The 24389-nt window shown below is 45.2% G+C and overlaps 1 protein-coding gene across 5 annotated transcripts in view; it reads left to right on the plus strand.

Annotated features, from left to right (window-relative positions):
- Positions 1-1396: 1396 nt before the first annotated feature.
- The window catches only part of HECW1 (HECT, C2 and WW domain containing E3 ubiquitin protein ligase 1), a 394020-nt gene continuing 371027 nt past the window's right edge, over positions 1397-24389 (plus strand). For 2 of the 5 annotated variants that reach the window (XM_070617191.1, XM_070617195.1), the window contains exon 1: positions 2854-3169. In XM_070617191.1, coding sequence (XP_070473292.1) covers positions 3047-3169 — 123 coding nt within the window. In that variant the 5' untranslated portion in view covers positions 2854-3046. Of the gene's footprint in view, positions 1729-2741; positions 3170-24389 lie in introns of those variants that run through there. The other 3 variants (XM_070617193.1, XM_070617192.1, XM_070617194.1) reach the window with 3 other exon arrangements.

Below are 24389 nucleotides of genomic sequence, written 5' to 3' on the forward strand. Positions count from 1 at the left end.
CTGGTTGGAAACATGACACGGTTGGTGGATGTTGCTGCCTGGTACCTACAGAGGAGCTGTCGTAGTCTATTCTTGGAGAGTTTTCTTCATATAGGAGGTGACAGTAATTGGAGTGTAAAATCTACTGGAGAAATGTGTGCCCCGCTTTCTGCACAGATCCTTAGCTGAGGTTTGAAAAGTAGGCACCTTCGATCTCACTGACCGGGAGGTCTAAAGGCGGCAGGCAAGGAGAAGGTGTCTATCAGGAAAGGTGGAGGCCTGGGCACCCCCTCCTCCAGTGGGATGAGGAGAGGGAAGCCCTTATGATGTGTGCCTTCCAGGATAAAGGGGTACAGCTAGTAAAGCTGCCTTCACATCTTCCAAGGTTTCCACTTCTGGAAAGTTCTGGTTGTGAGAGAGAGATCAATGCCAAGAGGCTGGTCAGTGAAATAAGAGCCACTGAGAAACAGCCCATCATACAGTATTTGGAGGGGCGGGGGGAGGGGAGAGGCTTGTTTGGGGAGGTCTGTGTTGGGGTCTTCAGTAAGGAGTCTGGAGTCAGAGCCAACCCTCTGTTGATTCTAGAGGACTGCGTCAGTGGTATGGGAAAGAAAACTTCTCAGGATGTGAAAAATGTCTTATGTAGGGGATGCTGGGCAGGAGAATGGGGAGAAATAAATAAGCATTGGGAAGAAAGCGCTGAGGTCATGGAATCACAGACTATGAGATTATGTGCTCAAAACCACTGCATCTTATGTGAACACACACGGGCCAAGAACAGACCAAATGCACACAGATTTACATACGTGCGGCAGCCAGCAACGAGGAGTGACCAACATTTCAGATCTCTTTGCATCTCCGTTGGCTGTACAAGAAGGGGTTTAGCCTTTGCTTCCTTCCAGTTCTGGCATTCTGACACTGTGCGCAGTTTAATGTAAAACCTGGCTGAAAGCTAGTTTTGCCCAAGAATAGATTTTCTGGGGGGATTTTCGTCCTTTGCGTTTGTAATTACGCTGTGGTTTTGTGTGTTCACGGTGCAAATACAGGACGGTGCCTGGACATGTGTCTGTGTTTATAACTGTATGTAAGGGAGGTGGAGAAAGTGTGTAAGACAGAGGCCAAGAACACCTGTCCTAGGGTACCTGCTGGGGTGTCTGTACCACATCCTTTCTGAACACGCTGTTTGCACAAACACAAAAGGGCCGATGGGCCGGCGCGGGTGCTGGATATGCCCAGTGCGCGAGCTGGGTGTTGGAAGGACGGGGCCGGCGGTAACAAGAATCAATATATATTTACGGCGCCGGGGAGCGGGGGGGGGGGGGTGCGTGGAGGCTGCAGGGCGGGGCAGCGCTAATGAGAGCAAGCCTGGCTTGTGGTTGGTTCTGGAGTCTGGTACCCATAGAGGAGCAGGCAGGGAGGGAGGGGATGCGGGCGGGAGGATAAAGCGATGAAGTGTGCTGCGTTACCGCGCATCAGGCGCCGTTGTGGGAGCCGGAATACCGTGCGTCTCTGACCGAGCCGGCCCTCTCCTGCGCACGCCCTCACCCAGACACGCAAGCCCCTCTGCTGTGGCCGTGGCCGTGGCCGGCCGCTCGCCCGGAGCACCCGGAGCGCGGCGAGAGCAGGTGGGCGCCCCGGTCCCCCGGCAGGTCCCCGGCGCCCGGCGCGCCATGCAGGGCACGTGCGCCCCCCGGCTCTAACCTGCGCGCTGACGGGAGCATGATCTGTGCCCAGGCCGGGGCTGCCAAGGTAAGCGGGCGCCGAGCGGGGACTCTGCCTGCCGCCCCTTCCCCCGCCCTGCTCTGGGCGGCTTCCTCGCGGCTCCCGAGGCCCCGGCAGCGCCCTCCCTCCGCAGGGCCCGGGATACACCCTCCTCCCCACCCTCTCGCTTCTCCCGCGAGGTTCAATTGTCAGCCTGGGGCGCGCCGCTGCCCGGGCTGGGTAGGCGTCCCCGGGTGGCGACCCCGGCTCGGGTACGGCAGGCACACCGGGCCCTCCTGCGGGGCAGGAGAGAAACAAAGAAGCCCCCAAGCGGGTTCGCGGCGCCTCCCCCGCCCCCCGGCGCCCTCCTGGTGGCGAAGTGGTGTCAGGGGAGGGGGCGGAGAGACCTACGTAATCTCCCTTCGCAGCCCACACCCACCCCTTGCGAACCAAAGCTCTGGATTTGGCTTTGCCTCGGGCTCCCTTTTAGGCAATTGTGTCCCATGCAATGCCCACGGTTAGCCGAGCGAGCACCCACAGCCCCCGCACGAGCTCGCCGGTGCTCGCTCAGGGTGCGCGTGGCAGGTCCGGCCCTCGCTCCCCTGGGTGGTGGCAGGCGGGGAGGATGCGCGGTGTGGGTGCTCCTCCAGCGGCTCCCTGTCCCCGGCCGGCTGCGCCGCCCAGCCTGGCCTGCCACCTGAGTTTTAGCGGGAGCAGCCCCTCATGTCGCCTACCGTATTGCGACCTGCACACAGGCCGGGGGGAGCCGCTGGGAAAAACGCGGCCAGTCCATTTTTGGCTGGAGGGGCGCTTCCTCCTACCCCTACATTCGCGGACCGTGACAATGCACCAAAAGCCGAGGGCTCAAACAATGTGGCCCCTCCATGCCCCGCTCCTCCAGTGCCTTCTGATCGCTCTGCCGCCTTGATGTCCCAGCCACTTGGCGGATCTGCGGAGTGTGGGCGCGTGGTCTGTCTGTCTTGCATACAGAGGCTGGGCACCATAACTTCTTCGCTGCCGAATTTCAGCGCGTAGGGGGAGCTGGCAGAGACACAGGCTGCAGAGATGCCCGGCTTCCTATGTTTCCGGGCACAGCGCTCCCCAGTCTGCATTGGGCTGACACCAGATCGCATGTGGGAATTTTCCTAGTTGCTGAAGACACTGTTTGACGTTGCTGTAGTTTCGTGCTTACTTCTCTTGGGATCTGCAGTGGTGCCATTCTCCCCTTGTTTTTTATTTTTCCTCTTTGAAAAGAGACCCAGGCTGTGTTCAGCAGAAATGGATACAGGAAGAGCAGCATAGTGCAAAGACTAAGGGACGCGGCTTCTCTCTTTTCCTGGGATTTAAAGGCGATTTAGAAGGGCAGATGCCCTACCCGAAAAGGCCAGCCTTTAAAGACCCCGGCAGTGTCCTGGTCCGAGGCATCTCTAAGCAGGTGGCAGGATCTGCGTTTCTCATCAGCGGACTCGCTCCGGCTGTGGCTATTACGGTAATTCGTTCTAGATGGGGGATTCATTTTGAAAATGTGTGTTTTCCACTAAGAAGGGATTAGAGTCCACATGCCTACCCTGGTATGACTGTGTGTGCCCGGAGCGAAATCCAGTGTGGCAGGTTCCTTGTCGCCCCTTCTCGCTGCTTGCTCCCTCCTCTGGAATGTGGCATTGGAGAACGTAGCGCTGTTTTCATTCCTAGACCGACAGACAAATTGGACTTGAGAGTGTTTCATTTCTGACTAATTCTGGAATCCTGGTCTAGTGCATTTGGCAGTCTGGTGGAATGACAGTTCTGTTTTTGTCTGGGGTAGCTATTTCATGAAGGCAAATTGCCTAAGTTTGTTCAGATTGTGGCATTATTGACTTGATGGGGGGACCACGTCCTGAGCCAGCACAGTCTATCAATGCATCAGTACAGAGGGACTGCAGCTGCCGTGATGTGTGTACGTAGCATCATTTCATTCCTTTTATACTTCTGCCTTTTAAAGACGGGTGTTTTAAAAGGTCGCTTTCAGCTTTACCTTCTAGGATGCTTGCTTCAGATATGACTATTATTATCGGAAACGCTAAAAGGCCAGATGTGATCATGGGGAGACAAGCCTGTGTCGTCTTTTTCCTTATCTACAAAGTGAATAAGTTGGGCTAGCTGATCTCTACGCTTCTTTCCAGTTCCAGCCTTGTGTAATAATGGTAGAGCAGTAAGAAAAGTTACCCAGTTTAGCAAGGCAAACAAGTATAGCCCAAACCATGTAAGCAATCCAAAGTTTGATTTTAGAATTTATGGTTTATTTTTATACCTGCAATTTTTTTTAGTCCCCCCATCTGCATTTTTCCCATAAATGGAATTAGCCAACAACTCAAACAGGTCATTTTTTGGTTCACTATAGCAAAAGATTTGGTTGGAGCTGGGGCACAGAGAAGAATGTTGAATTAATCGGATAATAGCTTTTCTCCTGATCTGTGGATTAGTTCTCTATTCCAGCCCCATCTCTTGTGGATAATCAAGAATGTAGCTTATTTCTAATGATTGATTTTTTTTTGTTTTTAATGAAAGACTCTAGGTGGCTGTTTCATCCTATCCAGCCATTCGCAACAGCATCCAACTTACTTTCCCTGATAGAATTTGGCATTGCTCATAAAACTTGCTAGCTAGCACTGTTGCTTGTTGTAAAAACGACAACAATTATTCTAAACAGGTGAGCAGAGTGTTTTCACGTGCTTATAGTAGTTTCTACAGCTTAGAGATACTGGAGGTATTTCGTCATTGATTTATGCTTATCCACACAATCTTCCACAGCACTGTGCTCGTTTTCTCTTTTCTTTTCTTTTTTTTTAAGTTACAATCAAAATAACATCCTAGCATAACAGTACCTGCCAGGCGTAATGAGTCGCTCCCTCTTTCATTTTCCCACAGCCTTCTTGTCCATACTGCTAAGGCAGCCCGTGTGATATTGCAGTCACATGAGTTGTGAATGGGCCACAGCCCCTTGTCATACACATGGTATGAGTGTCTCCAGGACAAGGACATTGTTAAGTGCGTCTCTCATCTCTCCGGCACCTCACACCTTGCTGGGGACCTGGTGTGTTCTCAGGAATGTTGACTGAGTGGATTTCAGGTCCTAAAAATGCCCTCTACCTGTTTAGGAAGGAGGTGGGTGGGAATTCTTCCTTCCCTTTGCGAGTCAGATGGGCGAATCAGAGAGGTTATGTAACCTGGTGAGGGGACCCGGGGAGCCTGCACTCTAATCCAGGCCTCCGCCATGCTGCCTGGGGGAGAAACTCCACCCCACCCTCAGTAGAAAGCGAGTAGACTCTAAGTTGAAATGCGGCAGGTCTGGGTTCTTTACTTTTTATCTGAGCCACCTGGATTGTCCATTTTGACAAACTCGATCTGATAACTGCCCTGTTCTTGCTGTGGCTTTAAAAGGAAACCCATTCGGCTCAAGCACTGTGTCCTCTCACCTGCACTTAGACAGAAAGGGTGGGTGCCCCTCTGCCCGCCTCCTCTCCAAGCCTTGCCTCCACCGCCCAGAGCCTGTGGGAGAATGGACTTGTCTAGGGAATGCCCCTGACTGACTCATCATTTGTTCAGATCACGTTTAACCGCTGTAAGCTCTGCTTCGGAAACAACCCGGCAGCTAGACCACAGACGGCGTCGTTCCTGCGCTGGGCCACCAGACAGATTTCTGTGCAAACAGGTCTGGCTTACAGAGAGACCCCTGCTTCTCTCCCATCACTTACTTCCTTTCCATCCTAAAAAACAGGACAGGTTTCCGCTACGGGCAGGAAACCAGGGAGCTCTGACCCCAAGTGCCCTTTCTGTAACGCAGCCTGTTTGACATTCATGGCCTTTTAGAGAAGACTGTGTGAAATGTTCTGTGTGGCTTTTTCTAAGTCACTTTTCCTCTCTGAGGTTTACTTTCTTCTTCTTTAACAGTAGGGAGTTGAACCAGGTAATGCCAAAGATCACTTGGAACACCATGATTCTGTGATTGTTTTTGTTGATTTATTCAGTTGAGCCAATTGGAGGGCGAAAAATATTTTTTTTTTTGGTGAGGAAGATTGTCTCTGAGCTAACATCTGTGCCAGTCTTCTTCTATTTTGTATGTGGAACGCCGCCACATCATAGCTTGACAAGCAGCGTGTAGGTCCACACTAGGGGTCCAAACCCGTGAAATCCAGACCACCAAAGCAGAGGGCGAGAACTTAACCACTACACCACCGGGCAGGCCCCTGTTAGTGATAATTTAACTTGACAATATAGATAGTAGAACTCGTAAAGTCTGTTGTCTGCCAGCCCCTGCATCATCTAATAATCACTCTGAGCTGTCTGTTAATGCTATTCTCTGTAAATATACTACTTCTTTCTTATTTGTAAAACTAGATTTACTCTGTGAAAGGAAAAGTTTGTGGCACTTCCGGACCCCAGTGAGGAGAGCAGTGATGGAAAAGCATACAATCCTCAACTCCTGTACAGAATGTTTAGAATTTTAAGGTTTGATCGTCAGGATTCCAAGACCTACGTAAAGCATTTATATTCTCACCCTTGAGTGTGTTTCACGGTGAAGAACTCTTGCCGTCCAGAGCGTGCCCTGAGTTTGTCCAGCAATGTCCCTCTCCATGTTCTTTGCTTCCTCATTTTGCTCTTTTCTTGTTTTTTGTTTTTGCCTCCTGTTTAGCTCCGGTGACCTCCTGTCACATCCATAAAGCCTATGCCACTAGTAGCAGCGCCCCCACCCTCACCCCCTGCCCCACCAGGTGCAGGAGTCAGAGCCTCATACCTTCCTCCTCGTGTCCGCCTTTTCCACGGGCTTCGTGAGCCTTGCTTCTCAAGATAGGCTGCGGTTTGGAGGCAGGCTGCCTCCTCTGATGATTTTGTTTATAGGAGACGTGTATTTCTCATGGGCTTTCTGACCACCAGGCATTTGTGTCTTAAAGCTCCTTAAGTACTTTAGGAAACACAGCAGTATATAGGCGATTTATCCCATACCATGAAGTGTGGATGTCGGGGTATCGCTAAGTGGTTCTCATGTTCTGTGACCTGGGCACAGGATGAGAATAATGTCACTGCTTGTTGGCGAGATACCATAAAGACCACTCCTAGGTCACTGGATTCCCATAGCAACAAGTGATGTGAGTCCTGTTCACATTATTAGTTCAGAACCCACACTTTTCCTGATTTATTGGCCCAAAGCTTGATGCACACAGATGACTGAAAAATAAGGATAGAGCGTACAGGCAGGCTCTTCTGGTGTTATTAGCCATCTATTGCATTGCAATATTTTGGGGAAAATGCAGCGGTTGGAACTTAAACTCGTATCGGGGGCGCGAGGGGGAGGGGAGATGGAGAGAGCTGGAAAAGGATGCCATCTGTGCCCATGATGACGAATGCTATCCTGGAGACTTCATTCGGGGTCCCTTTTATATATTTAGTGAAGCAGATTTTCCCTTTCACGCTTTCTAGATCTATTTGTATTGCACAGATGTCAGGGAAGTATCATGTGTGTGAAAGGAAAGAAAAAAAAAAGACGGAAATTCACATCCATCACCAGGGATCGTAATTCAATCACTTTGTCCTTAAACTGACACCCGTTTAACCTGCACGAGTGTTCCCTGCTTTTGCTTTCGGGGTTTCAGTCCGAGCAGTTGGAGAAACAGAAATCTCAGTCTTGTGCAGTATTGAAATTCAGAGATTCAGGTTAAGGGGGGAATAAAGATGGGGAGACTAGAATTAGGCACATTCCATCTTGGTTGCTGTCAGTCCCAGAGCTAATGGAACCCATCCACCATGCGTCATCTCCCTTCCTGTAACACACTGACCGGCTGAAAAAACTACAGGGCACAATCAATAGATGTTCATTCTTAAAAGGACTTCTCTTTTTCCTTACAGTTATTCGGAATTCGTTTTACCATCAAAACTTAAAACTACTTAATTAACAAATTTTTTCCCTCTGTTTTGAGCACAAGTTATTTTTGTGGAAATGAGCTTTTGAAGTTGAGGAAGAAAATCGTTTTGAGGGTTTTGCCAGTATTTTCTCCCCCCACCCCTCCTGTGCCTCCCCCCTCCCCAGCTCCTGCGTGTAAAGGGAGGGACAGCAAGATGACGGGAAGCAAACAGTTGGCGCACAAATGTGATGCAGTAGATTCCGTTTTACAGATCCCTCCCTTGCCCCCCGCCCCCACCATTGATTTTCTGTTCCCTCTTGTGGGTCAGGCCTCAAAAAAGTTGTCCACACTGGCTTTCTCCACTTAGTCTCAGCCTGTAGAGACATATTTTCTTGCGTAATGTTTGATGTCAGCAAACAATACATTTAACGTATATGTAAATTAGGAAACAAAACAATACAAATGTCCGCTGTGCAGCCTGAGACCAGAACACTGTTCATTTGAAGCTCCCTATGTGCTCCGGCCTCATCTCTCCTTCCACCCCTCCTGCCACTGGCCCCATGGTGGTCACCTGTGGTCTCAGCCTGGAGAGGGCAAGGTCACTTCTCTGTCCCAATGATGCTGACATCTCAGCAGCGCTTCCTGCCATGGACCCCTCCCTCTTTCTCGAGCTCCCTGCTTCCGGGACACCAGCTTGTCCTGGTTTCTCTGCTGCCTCCCTGGGTGCTCTTTCTCAGCCTCTCTTGATGGCCCCTGGACTTTTATCCCTACTGACCTCTACTGAATTTTGCCCTCGATGTGTTGTAATTCTCCAGGGCTTGGCTCTCAGATCTCTTCTCTTGCCTGTGTTCCTGCCTTTGGTCTCAATACGGCCTCCGTGCTGAAGATCCCAAGTTGGCTTCATCAGTCTTGACTCATTCCCAGACGCCAGCCCTGAATGTGCCACCGCCCAGCCTCTCCCCTCAGATGCCATGTAATCTTAAATTTATATGTGCACCACACAACCCCTGCTTTTCGCTCCCCCAACCTGCTTCCCCTCCAGTGTTCTCTGTCTCTGTAAGGAACAACTCTGTTGTTCTAGTCGCTCAGGCCAAGTGCCTTTGAGTCCCCTGACTTCTCTCTCTCTTGCCCAAATCTAGCCTTTAGCAAATCGCTCTTCCTTCCTCTCACCCCCTCCATCCAGCACAACCATGCCCATCTAAGCCACTGTGATCTCTCAGCTTTTGCACTTGATTCCTAAGCAATGTCCTGCATTCCTTGCCCATCTGCAATCTATTCTCTATGTAGCAGTGCAAATAATCTTTTAAAAATATAAGACATATCATTCCTTCATTCAACAAACGTTGACTCTGTGCTATGTCCCAGGCATTATTTTAAGGTGCTGGCATGGAGCACGACACAGCACAGAACAGTCACAAATCTCTGTTGTTTCTTTGCCCACAATCCTCCGACGGTTCCATCCCACTCAGAATGAAATCCAGACTCCTTATTTGGCCTGCAAGGCTCTCCATCGCCGGCCTCCAGCTCCTGCCTCACTGATTTCTTCTCCATAAACTATTTCCCCGACTCCTCGAGGTGGGGGTTGGGGGTCTTCATTCCGGCCTGGACCTTGTGTTGGTCCTGAGGCTCTGTGTTGTTTATCCTGGCTGGCTTCTCTAACAGTTAAAGCTCAAGTCGTCTTTGCTTCCTCCTCGGCACCCAGCAAGGAGCAGCCGGACGCTCAATTATTGTTGAATTGAATCACTTTGTTGTTGTTGTTGTTGTTGCCAGCACTTGATATGACTGCCCTCTGCCCTCTGCTCTCTGCCTCCTCTGGGCCACACTGACTTTGTCATCTCGAATGTGAGCGTGTCGTTCCTGTGTTCGGAACCCTTGGGAGTGGCCACAGTCTCCACAATAAAGAACCAGCTCCCCAGGCTGGCCTGGCGGGCATGTGGGCCGTGACCACCGTGTCACTAGGCTGCCCCGTTGGACTCGGCTGCAGCCAAATGGATCTTTTTCCCATTTCTCCACACACGTTCTGTGCTTTCCTATAATTAGTTACTTTTTTCCTTATGCTATTTTCTACTCTGATTCCCTACCCCTCTGTAAACTATCCATTTTTTAAGATCTAGCTTAAATCTTGCTTCCTGGTAGAAGCCATCACTCGGTTTCCCAGTAGATGTATTTCTCCCCCACTGCATTCCCCTGTGACAGGCATTACAGTAGGCTCCACATTAACTCTCCTCCCTGTCAGCCTCTCTTCTAAATGACGAGCTCCCCAATATTAAGGACCGTGTCACATTTATCTTAGGATCCTGAAACCACCTGCCCCAGTATCTGCCACTGCAGGGATTTCTCTGACTGTTAAATGAATGAGTGATGCAAGGAACAACCGAAGAGTTGAGAAGGTCTGTGTTTTATAGCTTCCAGAATGGCATTATGCACAGTGTATGAATCCATGAAATACGGGTCCCAGTGGGAAGTGGAAAGTTGGGAGAGGCGAGCCCCACAGAGACAGGGATTTCTATCTGCTTTGTTTGTTGATTCTCCTGAGTGCCAACAACAGTGCTTAGTAACAGAACTCAGTAACTGCTTAAAGATGGAATGCAGTTTCTAGCCGGATGATATCTTAAGTTTCTAATATCCTTGTTATATAAATGAGCAAACCCGGGGACTGGAGAGGCTTTCCCGAGATCACACAGTTAGACATGGACCCTGTCTCCTCCCTGTTCTCCAGCCCTGAACAGTGTCCGACCTGGATGGAGAATGCCCAAGAACATTTTCCAAGGTGATGCCCAACAGTGTTATTTTCTTACCAATGTCTGAGTGACTCCCTTCTTCAGGAGAAGCCTAACTTTTTAGATCTTCTGAAAGAAGCAACAGAGGAGAAATTTCAGAGCCTTGGCGATGGGAGACAACATTTGTGTTTCCACACTGGTTCCCCTGCTGCTTGTGTGGGCCATTCATTCTGCAGGTGCCTGAGCAGATCTGGACCCCTGACTTTCGTGGACCACGCTCTGGGATTTTGCTTAAACCTGGTGTCTACTCGAAAGGATCAAGTGGTCATTGTTTCTTAGACCCTCTAAGGGCAGAATCATTTCGTGATGAAATCATCCAGTTTTCATTTCAACAGGGAGTTTTACAGGCAATGTTGCTCTCCGGCTTTGCTAACAACTTTCAATGACAACCTAGCACAATTTTTGATGAGATATCGCTCACAGGAACTTTGCAAGCATTCTCCATCTTTTTGTTGCAAGCTAGTAAAATTTATCTTTCTTAGAAACTTACATTCACCTCGTGGTTTGACATCCTCAGGAAATATAGTTGAAAGTCACAAATTGTTATTTTCATCTTTTTTCCAGGAGAAAGGAAAAATATCACTATATGTATAAGGAATATTAAGGAGGCTTCAATCTTCTAACGAGAAATTTGACCAAGGGACTGTTGGATCACAATCCAAAATAATAATGCATTATATGTGTGTATACATACATGTTTCTATGTGCAAATGTATAGAAATATATATATGATATGTATGTAATTTTTTAAAATCTTGGTTAATTATTTTCAATTACTTGTTCACTCAGAAGACATTTCTTGAGCTCTTATTATGTGACAAGTATTTATGCTTGTTTGTGTGTGATGTAAGTAGACAAAAATGCACTTACAGTTTAGGGTGAAAATGACCAAAGAGAAAGCAAAATTAAATCCACGCAGTGGAGAATCGTCTAGTTTGAGAAGGCAAATGGGAAAAGTTGTGTCGTCTAGGAGTGATTATTTTATTTTCACACTATTAGTGGAACATCTATTATGTAGACGCTGGGCTGGGAACCGGGTTACCACGGTGGATGGATACACAGCCATGTTCCTCGTCTTCACCAGTGAGGTCCTCAGATTTACAGTATTGCTTCCTGAGAAGCTGACTCACGGTTTGGTCATTAAACAGAACATCACCCTTGTCAGGCACTTAGAAATCACTGTGATATTCTTTAATTAAACTTAATTTTAACAAAATCGAATGCTCCTCTCGTTGATCTTAGGCACCTTAGGGCCAAGGCATTGGGTCTATTACCTGGGAACCCACTGCTGTAGGAACATGCTCCCTCAAGACTTGAAGCTTTGCCACAAATTTTCTTTTTTCCAGTGATCCAGAGAACATTCTGGAACAGGAAGCACTTTTTTCTCTAAATACTCCATATGGACTTTTGTGAACAGCTGTGTCCAGGGACATTCTGCAGCTCAGACTTGCCGCCTGCTCAGGACCCACAGACTCCCAGGACTGGGGGAAATGAATGACCTGGCCTGGTGCACGTGGTTAGCAGGTGGACAAGGCTTCAGGTTGCTGAAGTTTGTAGATCACACTGGACACTGGGCCACAGCCCGCTTGCCTGCCTTATGCTGTGGAATAGTGACGCTGCAGCTCCTCAGATGGGTGGGCTGTGTGTGTGGGGGGGGGGAGGCAAGAAGACCCAGGGCCAGGCCTCCTCTACAAACGTCTGTGTCCTGCTCTGCATTAAATGGCATTTATCTCGTTAACCTAGGATAATTTTTAGTTTCTTAGAGAAAGCACTGAATGAACCATTTCAGCTAGAAAGAGAAGGTTGAGGGGTTACGGCAAGAGAGATGAAACAAATCTAAAGCCAAGTTGTGTCTGCCAGTGTGGGAGTGATGGGGGAGTGTAGGAGTTGGGTTCAGCTCCCCTGCATTCTGTGGGCCTGACCTCTCCCTTTTGCAAGTGTTCATTTGTCTCTGCTCCATAATGTAACTGATGCACTATTTCTGTAGAAGCATTAAGCTTTGTGGTAGGAATGTTTTCTTAAGTGTAGAATTCTTGCCTCTGAAATTTCATTTTAGAGGCAAAAGAGTGAATGGCTTTGTTTTTACATTGAGCGCATCCTGGTGCGAATTTGCAAATGGCTTTTGAGGGATCCAGATAGTTTATTTTTCAAATCTATTTTTTCAAAGTGCTATTAGCAGGTGGAACTCATGACTTCAGGCATTTTTCAGGCAATGAACTCAGTGAGATTTGAAAATTAGCTAGGCCATTTATAGATTCATAGAATGCCGGCTGGGGAAGGAACCTAAGCCACGTGCCACTTAACCCCCTCACTTTCCACATGATAAAACAGCCGCCTCCCAGGGTCACAGAACTTGCATTTGTTAAACCTGGGGTGGGAAGCTGTCTCTGGGCTCCTTGCCCAACGCTCTGGAGCACACTTTGGGGGCAGGGCAGGAGACCTGGATGTCCCCAGGGTCCAAGCAGATGTGTGTGTGTGGGGTGGGGTGACAGGGGACTGTGAAACAGGAGCTAGTGCTGGTCACTACTTAGCTTCAAGCCAATTGTTGACATGTGGGAGTGTGACCCAGTGTTGCTAGTTCTTCTGATTTTTCTAAGGAAACCAAGAGACTAGATATTTAAGAGAAATTTTATGATTTTAAGATTCTTTTACTCATTCAATGCAATGATTTTACAATGCTTAGTGGGTCAAACCAGACATAACTGTAAGCTTCCAATTTGCAACTTCTGCTGTAGAAAAACTGTGCTTTGAGGATTTCTAGGATGGAAACAAGAGACCACGATCATGGCTTCAAATACCTAAAATCTGAAATGTGGCAGAGGAACTTGCTCCAAGTCCAGAAGGTGTGCCACTGAGCAGAGGCCACGGGGCCCTTTGTCGGGATGCTGGCTGGAGGCCTGGGACCATGAGCCCCTGGGTGACAAGGCCCAAGAGACCGTGCTCTCTAACTGTGCTGTTGTCTTGAGAGCCCCCACGGCGTCACCTGGCCATGGGAAATGGGCCCAAAGCTTTCAGGACAAAATCCAGTGAGAGAAAAGGTCTGTTTACATAGTTTGCTCTCACTTTTTCTTTTCTGAATAAAAAAGTGTGATTCCTTCTACCCGCTGAGGGATTGCCGCTCGTCTTGCTCCACAATTGCTCTATTCTCTCTCGCCGTAAAGTGTTGTGCAAGGTTTTTCACCTTCTACAACTGCACCTGCCACTGGAAAATTCCTCTCTTTTCTTGATTTTTGCTACACCCCCTTAAAATTTTATTTTTTAAATAAAACATGTATATATCATGATCTAGAGCAAGGATCTGCAGACTAGGGCTATCTGGCCTGTTTCTATAAAGTTTTATTAGAACGCTGTCACACCCATCATTGACATATTTCCTGTGGCGGCTTGCATGCCTCAGTGGCAGAACTGAGTAGTTAAGACGGAGACTATAAGGCCCGAAAAACCTAAAATATTTACTAACTGGCCCTTTAAAAAAAACTTTACTGATTCTAATGTATATGCAGATGACCATATCAGATAGATAATTTGAAAACAAAAAAAATGTATAAAGGATAAAATAGCCACCTGTAATTCAATGACCGGATTTAAGAAGCATTAGCATCTTAATGTATTTCCTCTAAGCATAATTCATTGTAATATTGAAATCACATCATGAATACATTTTTGTGTCCGTTTAACAATATATGAGATGCATTTACTTGTCATACAATTTTTCATATTATATATATTATTTTAATTGGCTAGATAATAATCTATATAGTACTCCCTGTCTGTGTGTATATCTATTACGCACTGATGCTTTATTGTGGCACTTTGCAAATATTTTATATATAAAATTTTGTTTAATCCTTCTAAGCTTATGTGGGAAGTACTATGAAGTCCATTTTACACATGGGAACACTGAGACCGGAACTGTTTCCATGACTTGACCAACTCACACAGCTGGGCTGTCTGACAACCAACCTTGCTTTTTGAGCCATTCGCCTATGACTGGGCACTGAAGTTAAATTTACCTTTGTGGGGTTTTGAGGGGAAGGTGGATATTAGAAATATTGAATTGGTGAACATCAATGTGCACAAATCGTTGACTGCGTTTCTCAATACATCCATAGAAAAGATTCCCGAAAGCAGAACTGATGAATCCCAAAGGCACACTGAGGTTTCCTCAAACACACTGGAAAGCCGCTTTCCAGGAAAGGTGGAACAATGTATACCATACACCAACAGTCGATGAGGGTGCCAGTCTCCAGTTCGTCAGTACTGAGTACTGGGATCTAACCATGCTGTTTTTGCTGTTTTGTCAGGGGAGGAGGGATGCTGGAGGCCGACTCTTTGCAGGTCGTTGTGGCCAGGTGACTCCTCTGAGAGTGACTTCCGGGAAAGATGTTTTCTGGATAAAAAAGGACAGGCTCAGTTGGTGCAAGTCTTTCGCCCTTTGCCCTTCCACGTCTTCCAGCCGTCTGGTGACCAAGGATGGAGGGCTGCAGGCTAAGAATGGCAGGCAAAGGGAAGGGTGCTGGGGACCTGGGGCCCGGCCGGTACTGTTGGGGGAAAAGTACCCCGGTTTAGTGAGGTCTCTGTAGTGAGGGTTCTGATTCTCAGGCAGATGGAATCCTGTCCAGGGCTGTTTCTCCCACTGCCAGTGAAGGGATAAAGGGACAGTGACGCTGTTTCTACAATTCTCTGAACCTGTATTTTGCCAACACCCTCTCCTCCAGTAAGGTCTTGGTGTTTCTCTTTCCAATTTTATGAAGTCTTTATATATTAGAGGTATTAATTCTATCGTATTTGATGTGGTTATACCGTGTCTTTTAATCTTACTTATGGTGACTTACTGCTTGAGTTGGTGATCTTCAGACATCTCCATCAAAAGGTGCAACTTATCTTTACAGTTAGGACTAGGGACCAATTCCTGTTCCCCAATACCCTTTCACTTAGTTCTTTGATCATCCAGTGGATCCTTCCCTGAATCCATTATTACATTGGGGATTGCAAATTGGTGACTTTCCAGTGATATAATTCCTTCCACATTTACTAACTATTATTCTTCTATGAAAAAGAGCTTTCCCTTTTTTCCACTCTCTCTCCTTCTTTTGGGAGGAGGGGGATCACTGTGTTCTTATAGATTTTTATTTACTCAGTGTGATGTAATCAATTACAGTCATTATTCTTTTTGATGCTCAAATTAACCCAATTTTTGCCAGTGGGCGCCTTTTATCTTATCTCCAACGCGAGAAATCGAATGCTTACATTTCTTTGTAATTTTCTACCTTTCTTCCTCCCTCCCTCCCTCTTTCCCTTCTTTTTCTTTGCTTTGGGGTGGGAGGTGCTTATAACATTGGCTGGAACGAGACAATTTAGGTCGTGGTGGTAAAGGAGGGCTTCTTATCTCGCTCTTCTCCTTAATTAAACTGGATTTCGTTTTCTACTGCAGTCTACTTATTTCAGGGCTTTTCTTTAATAAGTAAGTGTTATTCTGTTTCTAGATTAGAATGTGTTTTAATCATGTGTAAACACTGAATTCACGGGGAATTTATTTGAAGTTAACCAGTGTGTTCTCTCCGTTGACCCAATAAAGTGATCAATTACATTAATAGGTTTCCTATTATTAAACTATCTGTATAGTCTTCTGATACACCCAAACTGAACATCTGAATACTGTTTATTATTGTTTGAATTCTGTGTTGATTCATTATGCTTAGTTTTATATATAGATTTATTGGTATTTTTTATTTATAACTAAGTATAAACTATATGTAAATTATATCAATAACATAAATAATATATAGCTATATATAAATATATAAAAATTATATTAGTAATATAGACTATATAAATATATAAATTATATATTAATAATATATAAACTTTACATAAATATATATAACTATATATAAATGAATGAATGAGATTAGTCTGCATTTTTATTATAGTATGTATCTAAAATTTATAAAAATGAATTGGGAAACTGTTGTTTTAGTTCTTTCAAAAAATGAATATGATGTCTGATGATTATTCTCTGGAATTTAAAAAGCCTTTATCTGTAAAATCTTCTCGGGCTTTATGCCTTTTTTGGGGTCAATCTGATAAATGAATTCATTAATCTCATGGTTATCAGTCTATTTAGAGTTTCTACTTCTACTTGAGACAGATCAATTCTTTTCCTAGAAAATTACTTATTTGCCTAAATTCAGACTGTTGACCATAAAATTCTTTCGTACATTTTAAATTGCCTCCTCGTCTGCAGTCTTACTTCCTTTTTTTGGGAATTTTGTATTTCTCCCTCCTTCCGTCTCTTCCTTTATTCCTCCCTCTCTTTTTAAAATAAGATTGGTTAGAGATTTGTCTATTTTATTGTATATTTTTTAACCCAAGAACTAGTACTGGTATTTATTTATCTTGTTTATAGCACTTTCTTATATCTAATGTTTTCATATCTAATGTTTTCATCTATGTGTCTGTTTTTAATAATGTATACTTTATGAGTGCCTTGCTTTTCTCTTTATGCTGTCTTGGATAAAGAGCTAATTTATTTATTTCCATCTTGTCATGTTAGTAACGCTAAGCTAGTCATCCTTTCCTGCTGAGCCTAGATTTGACCTAAGGATTCCTCTCAACATGCAGCCATATGTTGTCACATGTAGGATAGAAGATAGTGCTGTGTCCATCTTTGGAAAATACAATTGGCTACAAGACCTCTTTAATATGTTCAAATTCACCCAAATTATGGTCTTGTACAGCCTACGTTTCCCACTCTTAAATTTTAAGAATAAATTTATTCTTAAACGTGAATGGAATGAGTTTCTCGTTCATAGACTTGGGAGAAAATTTATGTTTTAGTGAGTTTTAAGTGGCATATTTTCCGAGTCTTTCGAAATAAAGGGGATATTTTTTCTCTTACTTTCAGAAATAGTGTTTTGACCCTGACTATCAGTTTTGTGCAATAACTTTTCCCCTAAGACTCTGGAGATATTATTTTTTTATCCTTTACCTTTGGGGGTCATCAAGTCTGAAGACAGCCCAAATTTAAATTCTTTGTAAATAATTTTTTTTCTGCTTGGATACTTTTAGGATTAAAAAAAAGTGTAATTAGAGCATTTCACCAAGATATCTAGGTATATAGGTTTTTGTTGTTGTTATTGGACTTTACTGGAAACATGACAAACAGACAAACTCTTCTTATTTGCATTCATAGCACAGGAAAATCGTCACCTGTTTATTTTTGTGTATTGGCTCTGCTCCTTTGTCATTGTATTTATCTCAGGAACTTTGTTATAGGTTGCTATTTATCTACCAATATTTCCTCTCCCCCTTTTCCTTACTTATTGAACTATGACTTAATTTTGGAATGGTCCCAGTTTAAAAACTCCATTTCCCAGTCTTCCTTGCAGGTAGAGGCAGTCATATGACATACTTGAGTCCAATGAGATACATTTGGAAGTCACTGGGTAGGACTTCTGGGAAAGCTCTTGAAGGGGAGCTGACTCATCTGGCATGCTGCATTTGCTCTTACTCTTCCTCCATATTCAGTCTGGAATGTGGTCATGGTGGCTGGAGTGCCAGCAGCCATTTTGTAAGCTGGGGTAGAGAGTCACACACTAAAGATGTAGAGCAAGGGCTAAGAAAAAGTCTGGATCCAGGGTAGGGTAGCTGCCCTACCAGCCTGGATCTGTCATCTCTGGACTTCTTGTCACAGGAGAGAAAAATAAACTTGTCTCTTGACTAAGCCATTAGTGACGTTTTATTTTGGTCAATGTCTTTGAACAAAATCCCACTCTAATAAACAATCTTTCCTAAAGGTAAATTATCTGCCTCCAACTATCATCCTTTCATGCATTGTTTTTTCCTTTGGCCCTCCTTTTATATTCTCAGAGAGCTTTCTTATTTCTTTTCTACATTTCTAATTTGAATTTCCACTCCAAAGCAGACTTATTTCTATTATTGCCTTTTAAGTTTTCTTGCTCTCTTCCTCCATTTGAGCCATATTCACCTTGCATTTCATCCAGTTTCCTTTGCTCCTTGAATTTGTTTCTTCTAAAATTAAGTCTCAAGTTCTTTTTCACCTCAACTTTCATCTGGTTTTGAAGGACCTTTTATGCATTTATGACATTTATTTCGAATGCAAAATAGATGCAGTTTAGACTTTTCTACTGTTTGCTGTGGCTCCTCTCAAACTCTGCTTTTCCCTGAGTCTTTAGAGTTGTATTCCCTTTATCTGCCTGTTAGACATTTTTTTTTCAGTTTATTCACCTTTGGACAGTAAAACCATCCAGGCTGGGGCCGGCCTGGTGGCACAGCAGTTAAGTTCGCATGTTCCGCTTCGGTGGCCCAGGGTTCGCTGCTTCGGATCCCGGGTGCAGACATGGCACCGCTTGGCAAAAGCCATGCTGTGGTAGGCGTCCCACGTATAAGGTGGAGGAAGATGGGCATGGATGTTAGCTCAGGGCCAGTTTTCCTCAGCAAAAAGAGGAGGATTGGCAGCAGTTAGCTCAGGGCTAATCTTCCTCAAAAAAAAAAAAGAAAAACAACCATCCAGGCCGATGTTCACTAGATGACAAGGGGTGCATATTCCCTCTGTTCTCCTCGGTTCTGAGTGGGTTCTGCCAGGAGCAGAGTCGTCCCAGTATTAACTAGAGCTACGTGAGATGCCCAGTTCCAGCCACACTTTAGTGCCTCCTTGGCATTTATCTCCTGGGGTTATCCAGCAGGGCTTACTTTGAATGAGTGACTTCCCACGGTTGTCCTGTGTGGTCCTCTGACACTGGAACGGGAATTTGTTCCTAGATAATGATGTAAGGCATGCACTGGGAGACTCCTCCTCTCCATTTGAGGGGAGAGTGATTCCAATCCTAGGGCAGAGGGCACCCCTGCCGGATGACCCTTTCTCAGCTGGGTTGAAATATAGGGAGGCGCTCGCATCTCCCAACAGCTGTAGAAAGAGACCACTTGGGAAGGAGAGCCTGAAAAGACAGGTCCCCTGAGCGCGATCACGCCTCCGCGGCGGGGGAGGAGCCAGGTGCGTTTTCTGGCGGGGCGTGGCTCTTGCTTCAGCTCTGAAATAGGGTGGTATGCTGCACATGGAAGCCTCGGCCGGCTGTTTTCTTCAGAGTTTGTCTCTGAACAGATCACAGTTTTGCAGTCCGGCCCATCCCCACTGCAGCTAAGAGAGATTTCTTCCAGGGAGCTGAAAATGTTGATCAGCATTATTGATGCCCCGGGCTGTGCTCTTGGGAGCGGTACCCCCAATGGAAGGCCACGCTCACCTCTGTGTTGGTGGTGGCCAAATCTAGCCCAGGATTTTCCTGACCTAAGTCTGATCGCACTGAGATTTCAAGGCATTTCATCTGAAAAATCCTTTTATCACTACAAGTTTAGCATGTCTAGAGCCAAATTTATGATTTCTCCTGGTAATAACTTGTCATTCTCCCAGCCCTCAAACCTTGTAGTTACGCAACAAGACCCACGTCTAAGGAAACATACTGGAGTTAAGCCACCGGACACCTGCTAAATACCCTTGAGGTTGTTCTAGAATTCCACTTTCCATCTTTTCCATTCTCCTTGCTGCCTCTATGGTGCAGGATTTAACGACTTCGTGTCAATCACACCAGAGGAGCATCGCTGCTCATCTCCTTCTTCATGTCTCTTCTCGCCTCCCTCTCAACAGGCAGATCAGTTCCGGGTTGATCTTCTTTTATGCAGAAGCTCAGAGATTCTACTCTTTTGCTGAAGATCTGTTGACTCCTCCCTTTGATCTGTGGTATCAGGTTCAGAGGCCTTGAATTGAATTCCACGCTCCTCCACCCAGTGGTACTTCCCACTGCTCTCTAAAACGGATACTCGTGTCTTTAGTAGATTCCATATGTCCATTCGGTACTCATCCTCCGCTCTCAGGTTTTATTTATGATGTTTTTTCTGCTTGGAATGCTTCCTGCATTCTTTATCACCAGTTTAGACCTCACCCCTTCTCAGATACCCGGCTCAAATCCAGTTGTCAGATTGTTCTGACGCTTTTTTTTTTTTTTAAATGATTCTGGCTTTTGTAAACTGAATAAGAGACATACACATTTGGAAATTATTTCAATGGGTTTGTGTGTAACGTCTTTTGCATCACTTTCATTTAAGTGTCTTATTTGTGCTATTCCTCTTAAGAATGTGCGATAAATAGACCTTTTTTTCCCCCTGTAGCTGTTAAAGTCAGAATCATAACCGTCCGACTTTGAGAGGTAATATAAGATGTCCTCCTTCTCTGTGCTTGGAATTGTGCTGCTCAAGCTGACATCACCCCGTTGCACAGGGACTACCGGCGCGCCGGCCGAAGACATCATTTTAATCATTTTCTGCTTTATGCTTTCTTGGCACATGTGGTCAATGGTTTAATCTGTGCTGCTGATTAAATAGCTCTTTATTGAAAACATGAGTTTTTGTTTTGTTTCTGGGGTTTTTTTTGGTTCCTAAAGCACAGATTGCTCTGGCACTGCCAGCAAATTCCTCACGAAGCACCAGGTGGTTTTCCTCTTTTGGTGGAGTTCGTTTATCGTGTCTTTCCCCCACATTTCTCGTTCCTGAACTGCTGTTAGAAAAGGCCTGACTTTTCTGTCTGCACGTGTGCTTGCCTCTGTGATTTATTTACCACCCCACCAGGAGCATCATCTTCCTAATCTATGTCTGTAATATTCGCTTTTAAACAGATTGGGCCATTAGGACAGTGGTCTCTGCCTTTATAAGACTGTCCTCTCTCCTAGACCCGGTGACCCCTTGTTAGGACAGTATTTTCCCAAGTGCTTTCCATAAACCTGCTTTAGGAGGAAAATAGGGCTTATGCAAGGATAAAAGGTAGGGGGAGGGGTTTCAAAGGTCAAATAAGGTGACTTGAACAAAGAGAAGCAGGTTTCTTAGCTGCAGGACTTCTCAGGGCTTTTGGTGTGCTGGAGTGTGGCTCAGTCTCCCCCGCCCTCGGCGGTAGGTGGCCTGGTGCATCTGTGAGGGTGCTGCGGCCCCACACTGAGCAGCCCTGATGTGAACTGTGCCTCTGGGAGCGGTCCAGTGACATGATCCCAGAGGGGACGACGGTGGCATTCCAGAAGTATCTGGCTTGAGGCTCTTTAAAGACTCTCTTTCAGAAATAGTGTATAATGGGAAAGGTATTTTTCACATCATTCATACCATTTTAATTCGTTTTCTTTTTCCTTCCTTCCCTATTTTGTTACCATATCTTCCTTACTTGTAATTTTCCTGCTTTTTATTTTCTTTCCTTTAGAAGTTTAACGCAGTGTTTTATGCTCTTCTTAGCTTTCTGGTCTTTTATTTTCTTAATTCAAGTTCAGTTGAATTTTATCTTAATGGCTTTATTTCACTATTAATTTTGAGGGATCCATCTTTGGAAAAAGTACAGCGCAGGGTCCCCGGGGGGTGGCGTTGGGGTCAGAGGATGTGGTTTCGTTCTCTTTCTACCAGTTTGTCTCTGGGCATCTTTAGGTGAGTTATTTAGCCCTCTCTAAGCCTCACTTTTCTGATCTGCAAAATGGAGTTAGTGATGAGTCGTTTTAAATATTAGATGACAAAATGCGTCTATAGTTCTTGGCCCTGTGCCCAGGCTAATAAATTCTTCTTCTTTATTCTATAAATAATAAATGTATAATTATTATTTATTAGTTCTAGTAAAAGTTCTTTACAGTTTTAATATTTTTGCATTTTAAGCTGTTTATCATGTTTATTGTTAAATTTACACTTATTTAAAATTTTTGAGGATTTTATTTCTTATTTCTTTTTTTTCCTTCTATTCATCTCTAATCTTTGAAAGTTTGTATTTTGATATTCTTTTTTTGGTTTTATTTAATTTTTATTTCTCTTCATTAATTTTTTTCAATTTCATCTTTTTTTTTTTTTTTTTTGAGGAAGATTATCCCTGAGCTAACTGCTGCCAATCCTCCTCTTTTTGCTGAGGAAGACTGGCCCTGAGCTAACATCCATGCCCATCTTCCTCTACTTTATATGTGGGACACCTGTCACAGCATGGCCTGCCAAGTGGTGTATAGGTCTGCACCTGGGATCCAAACCAGTAAACCCTGGGCCACCGAAGCGGAATGTGTGAACTTAGCTGCTGCGCCACTGGGCCGGCCCCTGAATTTTGTTATTTTTATGATGACTTATATTTATATGATTACATGAAGTGGGATGAAGGGAGATCTGAAATGAAGAGGACGCAACTAACGATGAGGCCAGAGATGACAAAGGCTTTTCTCTTTAATTGTCCAGTCACTGCTCCCCCTCTTAAATCTCCTGTATCTTTTCACATCAGTTCTCCAGAAAAATCCTACTGTGATCTACTCATGAATTCCTCCTTGAGTGAATATGAGTTCTCCTTTCATTGGGGGAACACCCAGGTGCTGGAGTAATGCTGTCTGCTCATGGCACTCATCAACCGTGAAGAACCCACATCTCACATCCATCCCTTCTGGCCTTCGTCATCCTTTGTGTAGCTTCTTTTGTTATTTTTTTGAAGGTAGTTTCTAAAAGATGTCAGGATCAGTCTTCTAGTCTTAGATTATGATGATGATTCAATATATTGCATTCAGTTTTCTCCCACTAGATCGGGAGAACCCAACATAGCACAAACTCTCTTCTTGCCATACCCCTCTTGGGAAGTGTTGATGCAAATAATCCACAATAGATCTATAAATCAAAACCTGGGGTGAGTTTATTATGAGCCAGGTTTGAGGACTATAGCCCAGGGTGGGCTGTACAGAGTGTAAGTAAGAGCATACGTCACATATGATAGGAATGTCCCTTTTGCAATAGACACAAGGTTGCTTTGCTGGCCCAGCAGGGTGAGCATAGCAGGTAAATAATTAATCCTTGGCTTCTAGGAAGAGATGCTGATACTGGCCCTAATATCAATCCTCCTATATTAAACCCAGCATATATGGGGTTAAAACCAAACGCACTCATTCCCTTTCCCCGCTTACTCCTTGGCTCCCTGGCACCAGAATCCACCGTCCATCATGGAGGTAGACAACCAAGAACACCCACCTGCAGATTCCCTTATCTCACTACCTTCTTCCCTGCAAACAGCCTCACAAGGCCAACACAGGCTGGTGGCAAAACACTGACCAACAAGGCCACAGACTCCCCTCTCCCTACAAGCAGCCACTTTCCTTGCAACCTTTAAAAGCCCTCGCCTCCCATCTTTTGGAGAGACAAGGTGAATTTGAGGGCTCACTGTCATCTTCTGGCTGACATCACCCGAAATAAAAACGCTTTCCTTGCCATACACCTGGGGTTCCAGTTTTTATTTGGCTCCTCTTGTGTAGCAGGTAAAGAACCTGTAATTGTATGTGGTAACAGTGCTTATCTTTAAAGGAATGCCAATATGGGAGAAGATACGTCCTTATCTTTAAGGGCATCATTCCTGTCTTTGGGACATTGTAAACGTTTAAAGCAGATGTACCATGCACGCTCAACAGGCCACGTCAGGTACTTTTGAAGAAACAAGGTCAAGACAAATTGATTTCAAACCAAATGTGTTCTTCATATTTTCCAGTATATCCTATTGCTTGCCATTTATTTATCACTGAGGAGAACGCTGAGCAGTGGCGTGGTCTGCCAGCCCTGGGAGGTGATGTGTTCCACTTACACTCCTGACTGAAGGCTTTCGGCCTCTGGCTGTGCTATTCTTTGCCTAAATCCACGGAGAGGAGTCCTGAAGAAACTCTTGATTCAGCTGACTCACGAGGGAGCCCCACTCACATGGTTCTGGAATCCCTCAGAAGCCACCTGTACAGGAATTGCCGAGACCTGGGGCACCTTGGCTCACTGATCAGTCAAACCACTTAACTTATGGTTGGAATTGAGCTACACAAGGCAGCTGGCCGTGCCCTTTGGGGCCACTGGTTTCCTTGGAGTATGCCTTTCTTGGAATGTAGCTGAGAGCATTGACATTTCTCTTGGGTTTTGATATCATATGTTTGTGAGAGATTTAGATTTTAGAAAACTAATTCCTCAGTTTTTAAGGAATTGAGAAAATCAGAATCTTTGGTAACACTAAGGGTGT

The sequence above is a fragment of the Equus przewalskii genome, chromosome 4 (assembly GCF_037783145.1).
Source record: "Equus przewalskii isolate Varuska chromosome 4, EquPr2, whole genome shotgun sequence".
NCBI classification, from domain to species: Eukaryota; Metazoa; Chordata; class Mammalia; order Perissodactyla; family Equidae; genus Equus; species Equus przewalskii.